This window comes from Mesocricetus auratus, unplaced genomic scaffold (assembly GCF_017639785.1).
Source record: "Mesocricetus auratus isolate SY011 unplaced genomic scaffold, BCM_Maur_2.0 Super-Scaffold_100047, whole genome shotgun sequence".
Taxonomy (NCBI): Eukaryota; Metazoa; Chordata; class Mammalia; order Rodentia; family Cricetidae; genus Mesocricetus; species Mesocricetus auratus.
In genome coordinates this window covers 3,733,328-3,753,852 of record NW_024429224.1, presented here as the reverse complement: position 1 = coordinate 3,753,852, position 20,525 = coordinate 3,733,328, and the positions used below count along the sequence as shown (strand labels likewise).

General features: G+C 49.2%; 1 protein-coding gene across 2 annotated transcripts in view; it reads right to left on the bottom strand.

The window, feature by feature from the left end:
• Positions 1–2,842: 2,842 nt before the first annotated feature.
• Olfml2a (olfactomedin like 2A) overlaps positions 2,843–20,525 on the bottom strand; it is a 35,808-nt gene continuing 18,125 nt past the window's right edge. The window contains exons 4-9 of one of the 2 annotated variants that reach the window (XM_040735582.1): positions 20,068–20,277; positions 18,046–18,307; positions 16,775–16,837; positions 12,925–13,137; positions 9,575–9,760; positions 2,843–7,365 (exon numbers count right to left, since the gene is read on the bottom strand). In XM_040735582.1, the coding sequence (XP_040591516.1) occupies positions 6,764–7,365; positions 9,575–9,760; positions 12,925–13,137; positions 16,775–16,837; positions 18,046–18,307; positions 20,068–20,277 (1,536 nt within the window). In that variant the 3' untranslated portion in view covers positions 2,843–6,763. The remainder of the gene's footprint in view (positions 7,366–9,574; positions 9,761–12,924; positions 13,138–16,774; positions 16,838–18,045; positions 18,308–20,067; positions 20,278–20,525) is intronic. The other variant, XM_040735583.1, reaches the window with a different exon arrangement.

Below are 20,525 nucleotides of genomic sequence, written 5' to 3'. Positions count from 1 at the left end.
AGGGTGTTGAATACCCTGGAGGTAGAATTAACAGACAGTTGTGTGCACGGCCAGGTGGATGTTGGGAATTGAACCTGGATCCTCTGGAAGAGCAGTCAGTACTCTTAACCTCTGAATCATCTCTCCAGTCCCAATATAAGGCCATTCTTACTCAAACCTTCACGGTAGGTGTGGGTGTTAAGTTTATGGAAAGACCTGTGCCACAGAAGAAGGGGCAGTGGGGAGGGTGACAGGCCCAAGGGTCTGTGGTCAAGGGTACCCAAAGTCCAGCTATGGTCAGCTCTGTGTAGGGTGAGGGTGTAGCTCCAGAGGCCCTGAACCCCAGAGACAGGGTCCAGCTTCCTGATATGGCAAGGGCTCTGCAGTTATGGAAAGCAAAGCCCAGCTGAACATATCCCAGAGTGTTTATATAGGAGCTGGAGCAACAGCTCAGTGATTCAGCTGAACACATCCCAGTGTTTGTATAGGAGCTGGAGTAATGGCTCAATGATTCAGACCACTGGCTGCTCTTCCAGAGGACCTGGGTTCAATTCCAAGCCCCCACATGTCAACTCACAGCTGTCTGTAACTCCAGTTACTGGGGAAATCTGTTGCTGGCCTCCAAGGGCACCGAGCATACACATGGTGCACCTACATACATGCAGGGAAAATGCCCACACACATAAAATAAAAGTGTTTAAATAAATTTTAAAAGGGGTGGGGGTGGGGGGACGGGACAATCAGTTAAGTAGTCCACGGTGGTAGTATCCAAACCACCATGTGAAGGACCTTAATGCAGAATCCCAGGGATTGAGTTTAGACCATCAGGCTTGCAACCACTTTTACAGGCTGAACCATCTCACTGTCCGTTTGTTTTGTTTTTTTTTGCAGTGCTGGGGGTGGAGCCCAGGCCCTAGCGTATATTAATCAAGTGCTCCACCCCTAAGAGCCCCACTCTTGCCTTCCTTCTAAACACAGGGCAGGAGGTTCTGCCAACACGCCACAAGCTGGGATGCCCCCAGCACTGCCTGAACTCAAGTGGTGTGCAGTCACTGTCTGTTTGTAATCATTGATACCATCTCCCTTTTTACTACTGCAAAATGAAAGTTTGCTCCTTAAAATTAAAAACAATTGCTTTGCTTGGCTAGCAGCTTCTAAAGGCTTATTTGGGAAAAAGAAGTATTTCTATAAAAGGAAGGGGAGCATTTATAACAAACAGGGAAGCACGGGGTCGGGAAGAAGGGTTGGTTGGAAAGATCACTGGCCACACAATCCTGCAGATAGGCATTTAGATCTCAGAACCTACATAAAACCTGGTGTAGTGATGCAGTTCTCTGTGATCTGGACTGTGGTTTTCCAGGGAAGTGGAGACAGGAGAACCTCCAGAAGCCCGTGGACCAGCCAACAGCAAGGAGATCCTGTTTCAAGCAAGGCAGAAACCAGGAGTAGGGACCACTGTAATCCCAGCACGCAGGAGTCCGAGGCCAGGCTGGGCGGTGATGGTGCACACCTTTAATCCCAGCAGAGGCAGGCGGATCTCTGTGAGTTCGAGGCCAGCCTGCCTACAGAGCGAGTTCCAGGACAGCCAGGGCTACGCAAAGAAACCCTGCCCCCAACCCCCAAGAAGAGTCAGAGGCAGGTGAATTGCCTGGTCTGTATAAGTTCCAGGACAGTCAGTGCTAAATAGTGAGTCCCTGTTTCAAAAGGACAAAACCAGAAACAAAAAGGAGGAAAGGTCAGGACTGATACCCAAAAGGCTGTTTTCTGAGCTCGGCATGCGCCATGGCACCCACACCACCACACCAAGTGCACACACGTAGGTAGACACACGTAGTAGACAGATGGACTGGTCTAGGGGTAGAGAGAGGCAAAGACGCGGGGCTGCATTTGAGGCATGTGGGCTCAAGCGCTGTCCCAGGCCGCTTCCCACTCATAAGAGTTTCTCCAGAGACCTTTTTCTTGTTCTTGCTTTTCCTGCACCCTCATCCCAGAGAAAGGGTGCATAGTTCCTTCTCGGGGTGTGGTGCTGCCTATTTTTAATCCCAGCACTCTGGTGGCAGAGACAGGAAGATCTCTGGAAATTTGAGGGCAGCCTGGTTTACATAGTGAGTTCAAGACCAGCCATGGTGGCACAGTGAGAAAAAAAACAAAAACGAAATTATTTCTTCAGTGGTACATGAAGTGGGAAATGGCCAGGGTTCACCGTCATAGTCTACATAGCACAGGACACTGGCTGGTCTCCAGTGACAGAAACAACGTCAGTCCTCACACTAAACTTTTGTTGTTGCTGTTCTGAAACGTTTGCTTCTCTTTCTTTTTCCACACAGGGTCTCTCTATTGTAGCCCAAATTGGCCTCAAAGGCAAGATCTTCCTGCCTCACCCTCCTGAGTGCACTGTGCAGCCATCACACCCAGCTCTGAGGACTCTCTTAAGCTATTAAATATTGCACTGGTTAGTTTTTGTCAGAACGGGAGGGAACCACAGTTGAAGAATTACCTCCATCAGATTGGTCTGTGGGGACATTTTCACGGTTAATAAGGGAGGGCTAAGGCCACTGTAGGTGGAGCCCACCCTGGGTTATATAAGAAGCTGAGAGAGCTAGTCAGTTGCATTCCTCCAGAGTTCCTGTTTCAATTCCTGCCTCCAGGTCTTTTTCCTTGAGTCTTTCCCCAACTTCTGTCAGTAATAAACTGGGCACATAAGAGGAAATAAACCCTTTCCTCTAAAAGTTGATTTGGATTGTGTTTTTATCCCACCAACAGAAACCTAACTAGGACAAAGACCGCAGGCCATGATGCCTGCCATCCACTCAAGGAACAAAGGCAAGAGAATCAGGAATGAAGACGATCTCCTGAGTCATACCAAGTTTGAGAAAAGTTATTAAATACATATACATGATACAAGGACACAGACCCAGAAATGCTTGCTTCCTTCTTGTGTGAGGCTGGGAATAACCCCAGGCCCTCATATATGCTGTAAGCAGCGGTGTGCTGCGAAGCTACACCCCCAGTTGTAGTTCACAACAACTTAAGACTTTAAATCAAGCTTTCAGGCTTCTTTTTCAATTGTTGTTTTGAGACAGGGTTTCTCTGTGTAACTCTGGATGTCCTGGAACTTGCTTTATAGACCAGGGTGATCTCAAACTCGGAAATCCTCCTGCCTCTGCCTCCCAAGTGCAAGGATCAAAGACATGTGTACCACATTCACCTGTAGTCACGGTGTTTTGTGTGTGTGTGTGTGTGTGTGTGTGTTTTATGTATATGCTGCTCTGTTGCAAAGAGATATTGTGGAACCTTAATAAAATAGATTTAATACAGTAGAATGAAAATAAATCAGGGTAAAAGTACATACGAAAGGCTAGAATGAAGTTGGTTAAACTCCATAAAAATGTTTAAAATGATCTCAAACTTTCTTGAGTTTCCTATTGGCCCAAGCCAAGAAAAAAGCATGGCTAGTTCGAACAGTTAGTTGGGGATTCTGGTTTAAAGAGACCTCGTTCCTATCTCACCTGTGAATGCTGGCCCTGAGTACATTGTGCAGCTCCTCCAAACTTGAGGCTCACAGCCTGTGAGAGAGAGCTTGGGAGTTCTAGAGGGAGTGGTGAGACAAGCCGAGGTGACTTCCAATTCCGGAAGGTGCTGGGGGATCTCCTGAACTCCTCTGTCGTCACCAAGTCTTGGTCCCAGCTGTCTCAGGGCACCTAAGACCCCTATCCAGCCTGAGGGAAGGGGAGCATGGGAGAGGCATCCACTGCACCTAGGACTCTCTGACAGCCACAGTGTCTTTTGTTTTTGGTTTTTCGAGACAGGGTTTCTCTGTGGCTTTGGAGGCTGTCCCAGAACTAGCTCTTATAGACCAGGCTGGCCTCGAACTCACAGAGATCCGCCTGCCTCTACCTCCCGAGTGCTGGGATTAAAGGCGTGCGCCACCAACGCCCGGCTCCTACACAGTGTCTTGCCCTACACCGCAAAGCTTCTCTGATGCCGAGGAAGAATATCATCTACAGGAGCCCCCCGTTGTGTCTTTCGTGCTGTTCCCTTCCTTCCCCCCCTGAAGAGTGGATTAGATTCAAAGGCTAAGGGGTTTGAGGGGCTCAGTGATCCAACACCCATTCAAAGCCTGGCAATCTCTGGAGAGGAGTCAGCGATGCAAGCCGAAGCTCCTTCACCTGAAGAGTTGGTTGTTCAGACACTTTTGCCTTCATAAGGAGGTCAGTTCTACATAGTCCAGACCTCACCTCCTATGAAGTACCCATTGCCTGGCACAATGCACCAAGGAATATGCATGAGTGGTGTGCGTATGAATGTGTGACGGTGTCTGTGTGTGTGTGTGTGTGTGTGTGTGTGTGTGTGTGTGTGTGTGTGTGTGTGTGTGTGTGTATGTGGTAGTGGAGCCAGATTTGCTTTGTAATGAGACCTGGTGCCCTTTCTGACCTGCAGGCATAACTATATATATAATAAATAAACAAATCCAAAGAAGGAATGTCCTTGACTCTGTTAGTTTATACCATTTTGTTCTAGACTTGACTAGGTGTGTCCACTCCTTGGCTTGGCATTCAAAGCTGGCCTTTCAGGGGACTTTTCCCATGGCTATCTTGAATGACTGTCAACTATCAGCACTTCCGGAGTTTGTTGTCAACATAAAGATGGCAAAAAACATGATCTGAGCAGCCTTGAACCCCTAGTTCTGCCACAGGCTATCCTGCTCTGTGGTCTTAGGTAAACGCCTGTGTATTATGTTTGCCTTGCCATGGGCAGGTGTACTTATAGTCTACTTTCAACAGTATGTAGAACACACGGATGGTTCTCAGGTAACAGTGACAGGTGACCTGATTGGGAAACCTGGGTCTTCCATTTCCAGACTATGTGACAAGTGACTCATCTGGGACCCACTGTGACTATTTATAAATGAGGAAATGAACTGTATTTACCATACAACACACAAAAGCCTGAAGACAGAAGGAGGGACCTGAAGGAGGGTTGGGGACGAGGGCTGGCCTTGTGTCCCACCCCTGGAAACTATGTCACATGTTTACTCTTCAAACCAATGTATCTAGTGTTCCTGTTCCCTAGACTGCTGCTGTGGCCTGAGCACCTCTCACATGGCTGGGCCATGACATCACAAAATACACACACCCAGGGCCAAGGGAAAGGTCAGGGTGTGCACAGGCACTGGGGAGGGGTGTGTCCCAAGTCCTCTGACAAGGCCAGAAGGGGAACTTGTGGTGGTCAGTTGGGTGGGGGAGCTGGGTGTGGCTACCACTGTAAGTCAGACCTGGCTGGGCTGGGTGTCACTGTCCCTCTTTATTTCAGGGGTGAGTTACTCCTTAAGCAGAACATCACCCAACAATGTCTGGAGGAAATGAAGTCTGCACAGAGTCTGAATCTCCCTCTGCAGCGCTGCACACTGAGATTGATTTCATAATGGGTTTCCACAGCAGGTGTCCTAGGAGCCGGCCAAGGGCACAGAGAAGGGTCCAGTGCTGGGGTCTGTTTTCTTTGCAGGCAGAGCTGTCTCCCAGGTGGGAGGGTACAGGGCTTTTCCAAAGGAGATCAGCTATGCCCTGGCCTGTGTGACTCCACCCTAGAACTGTTGAGACCTGTATTTGCTTTGGTAAAACAAGGAGATGGGCAAAAGGACTTCTCTACAGCTTTAAAAAGAAGCCGTATGCTGGCTCGAGAGGTTGCGTGCTCAGGGCTGTGCGTGTGTAGAGACACGTGAGCGACAAGCAGTACCAGGGCAGCCGCCAACCCCATCGCAGGGAAGCTGACACATGTCCACAGTCCCAAGTCCTGTCTCAAAGAAAATCCCGGTGCTGAGACCCTAGTCTCCCCTTTCCTGATTCTATCTCCTGGCTTCGCCCTGCAACCAGAGAAGGCCCCAAGGTCTCTTCTGAACCCCTCTGTGCTGTCTCCCCCAGATTCCCAGGCTGCTGGACCGCCCACCAGATGATCAGATCAGGATCGACAAGGAAGAGGGAGCCGGTTCCATCTCGGGGCCACCCTCTCCAGGGACAAAGGCCTTACTCCTAGCAATCCCTGAGTATGAGCGCTAGCTTTGAAGGTTCACAAAGGACCTGAGACCCAAGGCTTTGGGAAAGGATACGGGAGGAGTCAAGGCCTACTAGGTGGCCAAGACCAAGGCCTCTGATACAGAAGTTGAGATGGGGGAGCTCGAGCCAGCACCCTATGTTGCAGAGCTGAGCTGCCCAGCCCTTCTCGGTTGTTGAGGGATGTGCAGGGAGGGCAAGGAGTAGCCACCCAGCCTGTGCTTGCTTCAGAGTTGTGACAGTGAACTTCTGGAAGTTCTGTGGTCAGAAAGAGCAGGGGAGCTCAGGGGACGACCACAGGTCAAGAGGCGCTCAAGGTTACCAGAAGAGGGGCCTGGAGCTGTGGAACGTCAGTGCACAGGTACCAAAGACCTCAGGCTTTGTGGAGCCCTGGGAAGGGTGCTGGAGATGGCAAGAGCTGGGCGAGGTCATCTTATCTATAAGACGTGGCTACTGTGATAACACAGCCTACCTTACTACAACTGGGTGCTGCCCCTTTGGGCTTCAGTCACCTCCTCTGCTCAGCGGGTTAAGGATCTCTACCTCCAGGAGAAGCAGTGAGAATCGAAAGGGTAAACGCAGGAAAAGCCCTCAGCACAACACTCTGCCTTGGCTGCCATCAAAGCCAATACCTAGCCCAGGACACCCCCAACTGATATTGATATCGGTTGTAGGAGTTGGTAGGGACAGCCCCTACTCCTCTGCTGCCCTCCCCTGTGAACACAGGCCCCCATTCAGACCACGAAGCTGAGGGTGTAGGTGAGCTGGTGGCCATTGTCCCAGGCATAGAGCACCCGCTCCTTGGGATTGTAGTCAACTTGAGTGGTGTAGGAATACTCATTGAGGAAGGGCAACCGTGGGTGAGCATCAGTGCCTGTGTGGGTGTCGAAGGCATAGGCCACCTGGCCTTCATGCTGGTTGTAAGTATCCACGGCGTACAGGATGCCACACACCAAGAAGCAGTTCCCATAGGAGTTCCTCCTCAGCCGTGTCTTCCACGTGGTCTCCTGGTGCACAGAGAGGTCTCCAGGGTCCAGGCGGCTCAACACAATCACCTCATGCTGGGTTCCATCTTCATCCACAGCTGGGTAGATGACCCACAGACCACTCTCGTCCACAGCAAAATCAATGTCTGAGTGGCCACGCCACTTCCAGGGTGTGGTGTCCCCGTAGACTACATCAGGCAGCAGTGCCCAGGAGGCCACAAAGCGCTGGCGCAGGTCGTATTTGATGATGTTCTTGGTGAAGGCACGGTTGTAGTAGAAGGCACCCTGGTACACCACATGGCCTGTGCCGATCCAGTTGTAGGGTAGCTTGTACATGTTACTCCATCGACCTGCATATGGAAAGCGGAGGGTCATACCAGAACATCCCGGGCAGCCCAGCCCACCTGTGCCGGTTAGTTTGAATCAACCTAGAGGAACTGCCCAGGTCACATCGGCCTGTGGCCAAATCTGTGACAGATCGTCTTGCTTGATGATGGATGTGGGAAGGCCATGCCTAGGTAAGTGGCCAGGGCTATATAAGGAAGCTAGCTGGCTAGCTGGGTAGGGTGTAGAGGTGCATGCCTTTGATCCTAGCAGAGTCAGGTGATCTCTGTCAGTTCAAGGCCAGCCTGGTCTACATAGTGAGTTCCAAGACATCAAGGGCTATGTAGTGAGAACTGTCTCAAAAATACAAAACAAAAAGACAACAACAAAAACACACTGGGCGGTGGTGGCGCCCGCCTTGAATCCTAGCACTTAGGCAGAGGCAGAGGCAGGTGGATCTCTGTGAGTTTGAGGCCAGCCTGGTCTACAGAGCTAGTTCTAGGACAGCCAGAGCTACACAGAGAAACCTTATCCAGAAAACAAATCAAGTAAACAAACAAAAATTTCACAAATTCAACAGAACAAACAAAAAGAAAGCTAGCTCAGCATGACCTGGAGAGCCAGCCAGAGAGCAACACTCCTCTGGGGTCTCTGCCTTGCCTTCTTGGCCCTGACCTCCCTGAGTGACTGAAGTATAAAGTAAACGCTTCCTTCTCAAGTTTCCTGGGCAACAGAAAGTAAACTAGAACGTCACCACAGAGACCATCAAGGGCTCCCCAGTGCCCAACAAGCATTTGGCACCAAAACTTGACCGTATGACTGGACCTGAGCCCATCATCTGGTTCATACAATCGTGCCATGAAGGAAGTACTAACATCCTCCATGTTCCCACGAGTCCTGGCTTCCAGGTCCCCAGTTGTGACATTGGAGCTAGGATTGAGGTGCAGGGTGATGTTAACCATGTGCCGTTTCAGAGGCTTTGCATATGATGTTCACTGGGCCAGGTTTGCTACCCCCCGTCCAATCTGCGTAGGGAATGCCTACCTGCCTCAGTGTCCCTAGCCAAGGCGACCTCCCTAGGTTACAGTTAGGCCTCCCCTCAGGCTTTGCTTTGGCACTTGTCACATCTACCAGCCTGTGAGCGGCTCCAGACACAGGCCAAGCCAATCTTGAGCTTTGAAAGGATGTGAGTTATTCCAGGACATTGTCTGTGATCCCATGGTTCTCCTACATGGGACTGTACCCCACCCTGTTCTCACTACCCCACTCCATGACACCATGTGGCTTCTGCCAGGCCTCTACACACGCTGAGCCTCCTGTCTGAGACGCCTCTCCTTCTCTCTCATTTTCCTCCTGGTCCTCCGCAGAGCTCAGTTCAGCACTCGAAGCCCCCTGAAGTCTTCCTGTATCTCCACGTTCTTCTCACAGAGCTCTGAACTTGACTGACCTAAACTGTACCAAGACCGCCCCTTTAAGCCTTTCCCTCTTCCAGAAGATGAATTGCTGGAAAGTAAGAGTTTTAATGGCCTTTCCCCACGTCCTGCTCCAGATCTAATAACCAAAAATTCTCCCCCTCGTGCTCAGAGTCCCACTGTAGGCCTTGCCCAGAGTTGCAAGTCTTCAAAGACCCGAGGCCTTCTTTCTTGGAAAGCAGGCAATAGTCTCATGGATTTAGGAAGATTGATAAAATGTGAGTGGACACTGAGCTGGATAGTTTTTGTTGGTTTGTTCTGTTTGAGACATGATCTCGCTATGTAGCCAGCCTTGGCTATCCTGGAACTCACTATGTAGATCAGGTTGGCCTCCAAAGCACAGAGATTCAGGCTGGCCTCTGCCTCCTGATGCTAGGATTAAAGGTGTCCTGGCTTTCTTGGATGATGAGCAGTGATGTGGCAGTCTGAGCCACATACACCCTCTCCTCCCCACTTGCTTTTGGTCGTGGTGTTTCATAGAAGCAACAGAAACCCACACTGGGACAAACACGCACAGGCAATTGCACAGAACACTCAGCGAGCAGAAGCACCAGAGCAGGTCACACTCGTGAGGTCACGAGGCGGGGCCACATCTGCCTCCTTTGCCCCTGCGATCAGTTCCCAGCAGTGGCTAACAGGATTCTCTGGGCCCTCAGACATCAGTCCTTGGAGCTAGGACAGGCTGGACGTTGGGAATCACAGGCACAGGAAGGACCATCCGCACACCCTTCTCCCTTTCCCTCTCCTACCCAGCTTCCCTGACCTTGTTTGAAATTTTCCAGGTTTCGAAATTCCACCAGGCTGTTTCCATAGTAGTAGTTGGTGACGTAGATCCTGTCATCTAGAGCTGTAGGGTCCTTCATCCAAGCCCCTTCATGGCGCCCATAACTGTGGTGCTTCACAGGGGGGTCCACAGCTCTGAGGGTACCCTCACAGCTGTTCTCCCTGCCTGCAAGGAGCAAAGGACACAGCACTTGACATACAGAGCCAAGAGTTCCAACCCAGAGCAGGGGGTCTAGAAAGTGATCCAAGTATCTTTTTTTTTTTTTCCCAAGACAGGTTTACACTGTGTAGCTCTGACTGTCCAGGAACTGGCTCTGTGGACCAGGTTGGCCTTGAACTCAAGATCTGCCTGTCTCAGCCTCTCTAGCCATGTGCCACCATGCCTGGCTTATGAACTTTAACTCTCTCGAAGGTTTTGTTGGTGACTTTTGGCCTACGACCAAAGCAATGCCTAATCACTGGAAAAAGCAGGGACAGTAAGGAGAACAGAGGGGATGTATACCATTCAAAGTCTAGCATCTACTCTATGGGAAAATAAAGCACAAAAAAGAGTCCGTCTCTGTTGGGGAAGTCCTGTGCATATGTCAATAAAGCACTGCTGGCCAATAGGGAATCTAGATAGGTGGGACTAGGAGTCCAGAAGGACTCTGGGAAGGAGGAACACAGAGAGTCAAGATGTTGACACCATGGGGTAGGAAGCCCGTAACTATTCTCCGGTAAGAGAAATACTTAGATTAACAATTATGGGGTAATTACTTAAGTCAGAGCTAGCCAGTAAGAAACAAGCAAGGCCAACAGCTTCATAATTAATATAGCCTCCTGTGTGTTTATTTGGGACTGATGCGGCTCTGGAACCAGGCTGGTGGGAAGGCTTCTCTCAAGAAAAAGGCTTCCAGCCGGGCGTTGGTGGCGCATGCCTTTAATTCCAGCACTTGGGAGGCAGAGGCAGGCGGATCTCTGTGAGTTCAAGGCCAGCCTGGTCTACAGAGCTAGTTCCAGGACAGTCTCCAAAACAATACAGAGAAACCCTGTCTCGAAAAACCAAAAAGAAAAAAGGAAAAAAAAAAAAAGAAAAAGAAAAAGTCTTCCCTTTACATGTCTCAGAGAAGCAGAGAATAGAGTGGTGGGTAATAGTGGGGTTGGGAGACGCCAGCCAAACCCTCAGAAGTGCAGTTTGACAGAAGAACGAGCTCGGGTGTCTCCTAATACCTGAAAATCAAACAGGTGTTGTGAATGTCTGTAGTCTTTGGATTGTGGAAGCTGAGGTAGGAAGATAGCCATTGCAGTGAATTTGAGGTCAGCCTAGGCTATATAGTGCCAGGCCAGTCAAGCTACATAGCAAGATTCTGTCTCAAAAAGAAAGGACGTTGGGCATTGGTGGCACACACCTTTAATCCCAGCACTTGGGATGCAGAGGCAGGTGGATCCTGTGAGTTCGAAACCGGCCTGGTCTACAGAGCGAGTTCCAGGACAGACTCCAAAGCAATACAGAGAAACCCTGTCTCGAAAAACCAAATAATAATAATAATAATAATAATAATAATAATAATAAAATAAAAGGAAGGAAGGAAGGAAGGAAGGAAGGAAGGAAAGAAGCAGGGTGGTGGTGGCTCATGCCTTTAAACTCACCACTCAGGAGGCAGAGACAGGCAGATCTCAGAGTTCAAGGCCAGCCTGGTCTACAGAGTGAGTTCCAGGACAGTCAAGGCTACACAGAGAAACCCTGTCTCAAAACAAAAAGTGGGGAGGAAGAGAGGATGGTCCCAAGAGGAATTCTAGCACACAAAGAAACTTTTGAATATGTGCTGCTTCCTTCCTGCCTTCTTTTCTTACACGCAGTCACCCAGACTTTTGCAAGAAAAAAACTGTGATCCTCTCCAACACATGGCTTTATGCATCCTGTTTTCTCCTCCCACTAACCGATTTCTCACATCATTAAATAGCCTTTTAATGATGCGATTTCTGGGTCCTCCTGCCAGGCCACCAGCAGCTGTGCCCTTCAATTTGCTCACTCCCCCACCCCCAGTGCCAGCTCTGTAGGTTATTTCCAGTTTTCCGGGACCAGGAACTTTGTAGGGAGCTGTAGCTGTTGCTTGTGAACCCCTCTGGTAAGACAACCGTGAAGGGGCTGGCACGTGGGCCAGAAGGGTCTGAAGACTTGTAATCACAGTCAGTCAGGAGAATTCAGAAGGGTCTGAAGACTTGTAATGACAGTCAGTCAGGAGAATTCAGAAGGGTCTGAAGACTTGTAATCACAGTCAGTCAGTCAGTCAGGAGTCTTCAGAAGGACAGATCCATGATTTAATGAGAACAATGTCTACTGTGTGACACAAATTACAGCTATAAATGTGGACATAAAAACAGACAAAGAGCCAGGCATGGTAGCATATACCTTTAATCCCAGCATCTCAGGAGGCAGAGGCAGGTAGAGAATTCAAGGCCAGCCTGGTCTATGGAGTGAGTTCTAGGACAGCCAGGGCTACACAGAGAAATCCTGTCCCAAAAAAACAAACTAAGTCGAGAGTTGGTGGCACACGCCTTTAATCCCAGCACTTGGGAGGCAGAGGCAATGAGTTTGAGGCCAGCCTGGTCTACAGAGCGAGTTCTAGGACAGCCTCCAAAACAATACAGAGAAACCATCTCGAAAAACCAAAAATACCAAAAAAAAAAAAAAAAAACAAACTAAAAAAACAAAAGCAAAACAAACCCAGAAACAAAAAACAAACAAACAAACAACAAAACAAAAATAAAAACAAAGAAACAAACAAAAAAACAGCCCAAGAGTACTAGGGGGAGATAGCTGGAGGCCAAGGGCTCAGTCCTATCACCTTGAAAACCAAACAAAACAGACTGGAGAGCGCACCTAAAGAAAGGTATCAGAGCCGGGCGTTGGTGGCACACGCCTTTAATCCCAGCACTCGGGAGGCAGAGGCAGGCGGATCACTGTGAGTTCGAGACCAGCCTGGTCTACCGAGCGAGTTCCAGGACAGCCTCCAAAGCCACAGGGAAACCCTGTCTCGAAAAACCAAAAAAAAAAAAAAAAAAAGAAAGAAAGGTATCGGAGGCCGGGCGTTGGTGGCGCACGCCTTTAATCCCAGCACTTGGGAGGCAGAGCCAGGCGGATCTCTGTGAGTTCGAGGCCAGCCTGGACTACCGAGCGAGTTCCAGGACAGCCTCCAAAGCCACAGAGAAACCCTGTCTCGAAAAACCAAAAACCAAAAACAAAAACAAAAAAAACCCAGAAACAATTAGATAAAGCTGAACATTCTTGGATCAAGAACCAAACAAGAAATGAGTTGGGTTTTCCTGACTCTTAGGAGTCTCTCTCACCTTGGCTAAGGCTTTCTGGATGCAGAGATGGCTCGGTGGGCCAGGGAGTGGTGACAGGAGCCGGGATGGAGGTGGAGACGTCAGGGACCAAGCTGGCTCCTTCTGAAGCCCGTGGCGTAACTCCATCTCGCTTGGCAGGGATCGGCTCTGGAAGCTTGGTCTCCATCTTGGGTGGTACTTTCTCCAGCCAGGAAGTGCCCTTGAGGGTGTTGTCTGAGGAGAGAAGAGGACTCAGTACCCATGGGCAACCACAGAACTCCTCAGGGGCTTCTCTGACGGTGGTGGAATTGAAAGGACTCAAGTGGGAGATAGGTAGACTTACTTCCTCGTGAGCAGGGTAGGGTTTCCTGTTGATCACTCTGGCCTGGGGCCCAGCTCTGCCAACCCCTTACTGGGAGAGTTCTTAATGAGCAAGCCCTCACCTCTGTGAAATGAGTGTCATAACAATAGTGTTGACAGAGGAAAATGCATTTAAAATATTTGTACTGATTCTGCAAACATGTGGTGGCAAATACAAGGGTTTTTTTGTTTTTTGTTTTCTCCTAAGTGTTAAGTATGTTGGTCCAACTCTGCTATGCCTTAAGCCTCTTTCACCTAGTGTTATCCCAAGCAAGAAAGGGATGGATGCAGCCAGCGTCTTGCCAATTCCAGACCGCAGACCTCTGCCCCTACCCCTGCCTCTCTCACCTCCCATACCTACCTCTCTAGCTGTGCTTGTACCTTCTGGGTCCCCACTCCTGGCACAGGCTTAGCTGAGTGGGCTCCTTTTTGCCTGCAGTTGGGCAGGTCACTCTGTCCCCATACCTGGGACCCAGTGGGAGCAAAGACCCCTTGGTCAGGGAATCCACAGGGAGCATGGCCTTGGCAGCCTGTCAGGACAGGAAGCTTGTTCCCATGATCCTTCTTGGCAGAGTCAGATGCCCAAAGCTGTGCCTGGGCAGTGGCCCAGTCAGGGTTCAGAGGCCCTGTGCCGTGCCAGGCTAAGCTGGCAGAATTCAAGGACAGCAGCTGGCATCTGGGACTGTGGAGGAAGGTCCACGCGGAATGACTCAGAAACAGGGACCTTTTCTTTCCCAGTGTTTCTCACGGTCTCTTTTATGAATGTGTGTGTGTGCCCATGCTCATGTATGGGGTGTACATGTGTGCATGTGTTTGGAAGCCAGAGGAAAAATTTAGATACCCTCAGAAATTCTATCCATCTTCTTTGAGACAACTAGTTAGGCTAGACTGGCTAGCCAGTGAGCCTGTGGGATTTTCTTGTCTCTGCCTTCCCAGTACTAGGATTACAAATGTGTGCTACCGGCCTGGCGCGATGGCTCAGTGGTTAAAAGCAGTGACTGCTCTTCCAGAGGACCTGGGTTCATTTTCCAGCACCCACATGGAGTTCACAACTGTCTATAACTTGAGTTCTAGGGGTTCTGGTGCCCTCATACAGACATGCATGCAGGCAAAACACCAACACACATAAAATAAACAAATCTTGGCCGGGTGCTGGTGGCGCACGCCTTTAATCCCAGCACTCAGGAGGCAGAGGCAGGCGGATCTCTGTGAGTTCGAGGCCAGCCTGGTCTACAGAGTGAGTTCCAGGACAGCCTCCAAAACAATACAGAGAAACCCTGTCTCGAAAAAATCGAAATAAATAAATACATAAATAAATAAAAATAAACAAATCTCTAAAATCAAATCAAAAATTATTTTAAAAGGGGGAGGGGGCTGGAGAGATGGCTCAGCAGTTAAGAGCACTAGTTGCTCTTCAGAGGACCCAGGTTCAATTCCCAGTACTCACATGGCAGCTCATAACTATAACTTCAGTTCCAGGGGATCTGATACCCTCATATAGATATATATGCAGGCCAAGCCTAATGTACATTAAATAAATAAATATTTGTTTATTTGTTTGTTTGTTTTTTTGAGACAGAGTTTCCCTATGAAACCGTCCTGGAACTTACTCTGTAGACCAGGCTGTTCTCGAACTCACAGAGATCTGCCAGCCTCTGCCTCCCAAGCACTGGGATTAAAGGCGTGCACCGCCCAACATGGGGCAAGAGTTTCCACATAAAATGGAGCTGCAATGGGCTTCCTAGTCTCACATTCTCATGCAGGCCACGGTGCAGAGATACTATGGCAATCAGGCTTGAATACAGCATGGCTGATTCCTGCCACGGTACACAGAGGCCAAGTCTTCAAGTCCCAGAGCATACTGCATGACAGGTTTAACTTTTACTATGCAGACAAAAAAAAAAAGTTCATGGGCAGTATGCTACACGCTGCTTGATGGCAGCATGGACAAGAGCACAGACGGTGAGCCCCGCTTCTAGTGCTGGTGGTAAACGTACCCCTGCCATGTTGGAAACCAGCAGCTAAAACATCCACTTTAATTTTAGCCATGTTGTTTAGCGGTCAGAAAAAGATAGCGATGTACAGTAAAGACTGATCCAGATGAAGTAAAACCTCTAAAGGGTTTACAGTGTGTTTAAAAATATACGTAGGCTTGGGAGAGAAAAGAAAAAGAATAAAGTGGTTACAAAAGAAATAGAGTAGCCGGGCAGTGGTGGCACACATCTTTAATCCCAGCACTCGGGAGGCAGAGACAGGTAGATCTCTGTGAGTTCGAGGCCAGCCTGGTCTACAGAGTGAAATCCAGGACAGGCAAAAGTACACAGAGAAACCCTGTCTTAAAAAATGGAAAAAATAAAAAAATAGAATGATAAAAAAGCCATCTAAGATGGAAACTACACAGAGAGTCTGGATACTCTATGCTATTGTGTTCTCTTTGAATTGTTTGATTGCTGAGGAAGGAGTAACAGCTTCTAAAAGACACTTGATTATAAATGCTGCTGGATTCATCCAATTTATATATTTTGACAATGCCTTGAATTCTAAATTTAAGTCTAAGGACATGTTACTTTGGAAAAAGGTTTTTGTTTTTGTTTCCACAGAAAATGAAAAGCTGTGGATTCCTTCCAGACTAATATGGTTTGATCAAGCAAGACCCCATGAATTAGTGGCCTAGATGATCTAACATCCAAAACAGCTGAGATGATACAGCCTTGCAGACTACTACAGCCAGGATTTGGCCAGGTTTCTGTGTTTTCTCAGGATCCCATGGTATTCCCAGAGCCTCCAAACAGCAGGAAGCAGTTTGGAGAGAACTACGGCCAAATTCTCAAATATTGTTTATTTTCATTTTAACAGAGTTGATTATAAATGGTTAATGATCACAGTCAATTTCCTTCTAAAGAAAAAAAGGCGAATATGATAGAGAAATGAATACTTTGTATTGGTATGGATTTTGATGTTTTGATACAAATTTAAGGTCAATTTTGTTATATGTATATTTCTCCTCTTGTTTAGGTATTGTGTTTATATAGCTCTTTAAAATGTAATGTATAATTAAATTCAGAGTGTAGTCATCTGTAATAATCAAACTCATAGTTATGCTAATTAGATTTTCTAGACATACAGAGATATATTTCAAATGGATAGATATTCTTCAAACCTTTCAAAGATCTACAGAATATGGAATCTAAAATGGTTTAGGGTTTTCATGACAGTGAGACACAACTGCTCCTAACATACCAATTACATCAGAGAGGAAGATGGGCATCGAAGAAACTTGATATGGAGTTGCTTTCAATATGGTGAGACTAGCCAGACTAGACACTGCTTTTTTTCTTTTCTTTTTTTTTCCGAGACAAGTTTTTCTCTGTATTGTTTTGGAGGCTGTCCTGGAACTCTCTCTGTAGACCAGGCCAGCCTTGAACTCACAGAAATCCGCCTGCCTCTGCCTCCTGAAAGAAATTGCTCTTGCCTGAACTGTTTGACTATAAACTGGACATGCAGAACTCACAGGAAACTGACTGCTGAACAGTCCTACAGGTTTCTTGCTTCAAGGAAGAGTCTACCAGACATTCTGCAAGACACAGAGAAAAATGTCTGACAAACTGCCAATGCAGGTGGACAATTTAAAATTTCCTGCTTCACTGAGAAGTCTGCCAGACACACTGTGGCCTATGGGCTGAAGATGGATGCCCCAACGTTACAGAAAAACCCTTCTTTTTATTAGACAGAAAAGAGGAGATGATGAGGGATGTCCTTCTGTATATGTGTTTCTCTTATTGGTTGATGAATAAAGCACTGATTGGCTAGTAGCCAGGCAGGAAGTATAGGTGGGGCTTTGAGACAAGGGGAATTATGGGGAGAGGGGGTGGAGAGAGGCCACCAGAAAGAGACACCCTGTAGAGACTGGGAAGATAGGATGTGTCATGTGTCCTCTGGTAAGAAAAGGCTGTGTAGAAATACATAGATGAATAGTTATGGGTTAATAATTAAGAGAGAGCTAGCCAGTAAGAAACCTTAGCCATCAGCCAGGAGTTTACAAATTAATATAAGTCTTTGTGTGTTTATTCGGGCTAACTGGCTGTAGGACCTGGCAGAACAGAAACCACCATTATACTGCTTGGCTAAATAAATAAATTTAACACAACAACAAAGCAATACTCCAGCCTTGACATTGACTAGCTGCAATTTACTGGCCAGTGCTGCCAAGTCTGGGGTGCTGTTTTTGTTGCTTTTGAGTTGGGCTCTTACTGTGTAGCTCAGGCCGACCTTGAACTCCTGCCTCAACCTCTTGAGTGCCTGGGATTTCACCACTGAATCTGATCGGAGGGAATTTTTGAAGAACACTGGACTCTAATCGCTCCACCCTCTCCCCCCACCTTTGGAAGAACCCAGTTACTTCTTGTGTAGCCCTTGGCTGTGGCCCAGGTGGGGGCACCAGGGACCAAGCTGGTGGGAGAGGCCAGTCCGGAAGGGAGAGGGCCCATTTCACTCCCCACCTCAGAGGTCTGGGTCCTCCCACAGAAACGCAAGCTCTGTGAGGGGCAGGACTCGTGTCCACCTCACTCTGTCACCTGGTCCGTTGCTGAACGGCAGCAAATCTTTGAACAAAATCCAGAAAAGGTGACGACGGTTGCAAATACCGAGGGGCCTCGGGTCTGCTACCCAGTGTGTGAGTAAGCACAGAACCCCAGAAAGGAAACAAACAACAGAGCTGAGGTCTGTGACTCCGAGGCTGCTGAACAGGCAGGCGAATCTCACCAGCCAGGAGATTCCACTCACCAGCCGCGGCCTCCGGTGCATCTTTTTTGGCCTCCTGCCTGCCCGCCTTGTAGTAGGTGAAGGCTCGGCCCACAGCGCGCTGGTGGGCAGGGGCGCGTGGCCTGGCTGTGGGGTGGGGCACCCGGCCCTTGATGCTTTCCTGCCTCAGCTTGCCCACCTTCAGCAGCTTCTCCTTGGGAGGCTTCGCGGGGCCCTTGTCTGAGAAGCTCTTTTGTGTGCTGCCATATTTGTCGAGGTCTTTGCCTTGCCCTCCGGCAGTGTCCTAGGAAAAGCAGAAATCTCAGCACAGTGTGTGGGCGCTGGAGGTGGTCTCAGCGTCTGTGAAGTTTCACAGTGGATACATCCACACTTTGTCTGCCTCTGCTTCTCCGCTTAGCTTTCTAGTTCCTCCGCGGGCTTGAGATCCAATCTGGCGGGTTACATACTCATTCCCGACTCCTGTCCACTCCTTCCCTTGGCTTGACTGACAGGTTGGCTCCTGAGGAGGCCTCCTAGCCTATGGGTCTTAGTGTAAGGAAAAGGGGGAGGTTCTTGGGTCCCTTAGCAGAGTACCCAGAATGCTCCCCATGTTAGCCTTGAAATCCTAGCATCCCGAGAATTCTTCCTGTCCCATGTTGGTCTGGCTAGCCCTAGGGAATGCCGTGTCTAACATTTTGTGAGCCTCGTTATTTTCACTTCCTACTCAAATGCTCTCAGGCTGGTTTGGCACAAGAACACAGGACCTGGGGCGCCACCCATTGTGAGACAGACAGATAAGGCTTGTACAGTATCTGCACCTTCTAAGCGGCGGTCAAAGCGGGGCTGGCTCGCACTTGCAGAACTGGCATCTCAGGCGCAGGCAGCCAGCCACAGGTCGAGACACAGGCTTCCTCGTGCTTTATTGTGCCTAGGCAGTCCCAGCTGCAGTCACCAAGGTGCCACACTGTCAGCACAGGAGGTTGCAGATGGAGGAAGGGCTGGGGCTTGGCAGCCAGGAAGGCTGGCTGCAGCTCTGGCTCCGCCACACCCTCTGCCTGCGACCTCTTCGTGTCTCCTCATGTGCCAAGTAGGCAGGAGGTCAACCCTGCTCGCAGGTTGTGGAATGAACTAATGTGGTATGTGAGGAAGTAAGGTTCAGAGGACCCCTAAAATATCACCAGAGAACGAGGCTACCCATGGATGACTGACCTGAGGGGCATCAAAGGGTGGCTACTTATTGCACTCCTGGCCAAGTGACACACTCTGAGTGCCACAAGGAAAGGGTACTTGTTCCTGACTTATCTGGAAAGTAGGAGGTCAGTTTTTCTGCCTGAAGGAGCGTGCTGGCTTTTTTTTCTTTTCTTTTCTCTTTTTGCCAGGTTGACACAAGCTAGGTTGACCTGGGAAGAGAGCACCTCAATTGGGAAAATGCCTCCACCAAATCAGCTTGTCTATGGGCATTTTCCTGATTATTGATGGATTTGATGGGCCCAGACCACTGTGGGTGGTGCTACCCCCTATGCAAGTGTTCCCGGGTTATACGGGAAAGCAGGCTGAGGAGGCCCGTAAGCAGGGATCCTCTGTTTCAGGTCTTGCGTTGACGGAGTGTGACCTGACAATTGTAAGATGAACTAAACCCTTTCCTCCCAACATTGCTTTGGTCATGGTCTTCCTCACAGCAATACTTCTGCAGGCAAATTAGAACAAGATCTGCTAAAGACATGCCATCTGCTATGGGTGAAATGATACTCTTCAGGCGTCCCTGAGGTACTGACCCACCCAGGGGCCTAGCCCCAGCACAGGGAAGCCGCCTTGGTCTTCTAGGGCCAGAGGGAGGTTCCCACACCTCATTTCCAGGACCTTGGCAACTTGGGATGAGAATGAATACCCAATTTAGGGGCCAGTCACCCCCTAGGCTAGCTTACCTGCGCCGGTCACCAAGTGGAAACAGACGCGCCCCAGTTCTCGCTGTACTCTCTGTCAACTCTCCCCCAAGGCTCCAAACAAGCACGTGTCTTCAAGCCCAGCCACCTTCTGTCCCTGCGATCAGAGTGGAAGTCTCACCTGAGCCTTGCTGTCAGGGCTCGAGTCTGGGGCAGCGGCAGGGACAGCAGCCGCATCCCTCTGCAGCAGCTGGAGGCCCAGACTGGACAGTTCCTTCTTAATGCTCATCATGGTGGCTGACTGGTTCTCATAGCTCTTCAGCTGCTCGCTGAGGTGACGGATGCTGTTTTTCATCCCCTCGTTCTCCTGGCTCAGGTTGGCCTTGATGTTCTGTGGGGCAGGGTTCATGGTCATTCCCGGCCCTGCCACCCTAGAGGGTCCCACCAACTTGGCCATCAGGACTTGGGGGGCACAGGTAAAGCTGGCAATGGTGAGCAGAGTGGAAGAAAAGTATGTCCTATAAGACCGATAATTAATTATTTTTATTCCCATGAACAAATGGATGGAAATAGGCAATATAGCTGGGCGTTGGTGGAGCACGCCTTTATCCCAGCACTGGGGAGACAGAGGCAGGCGGA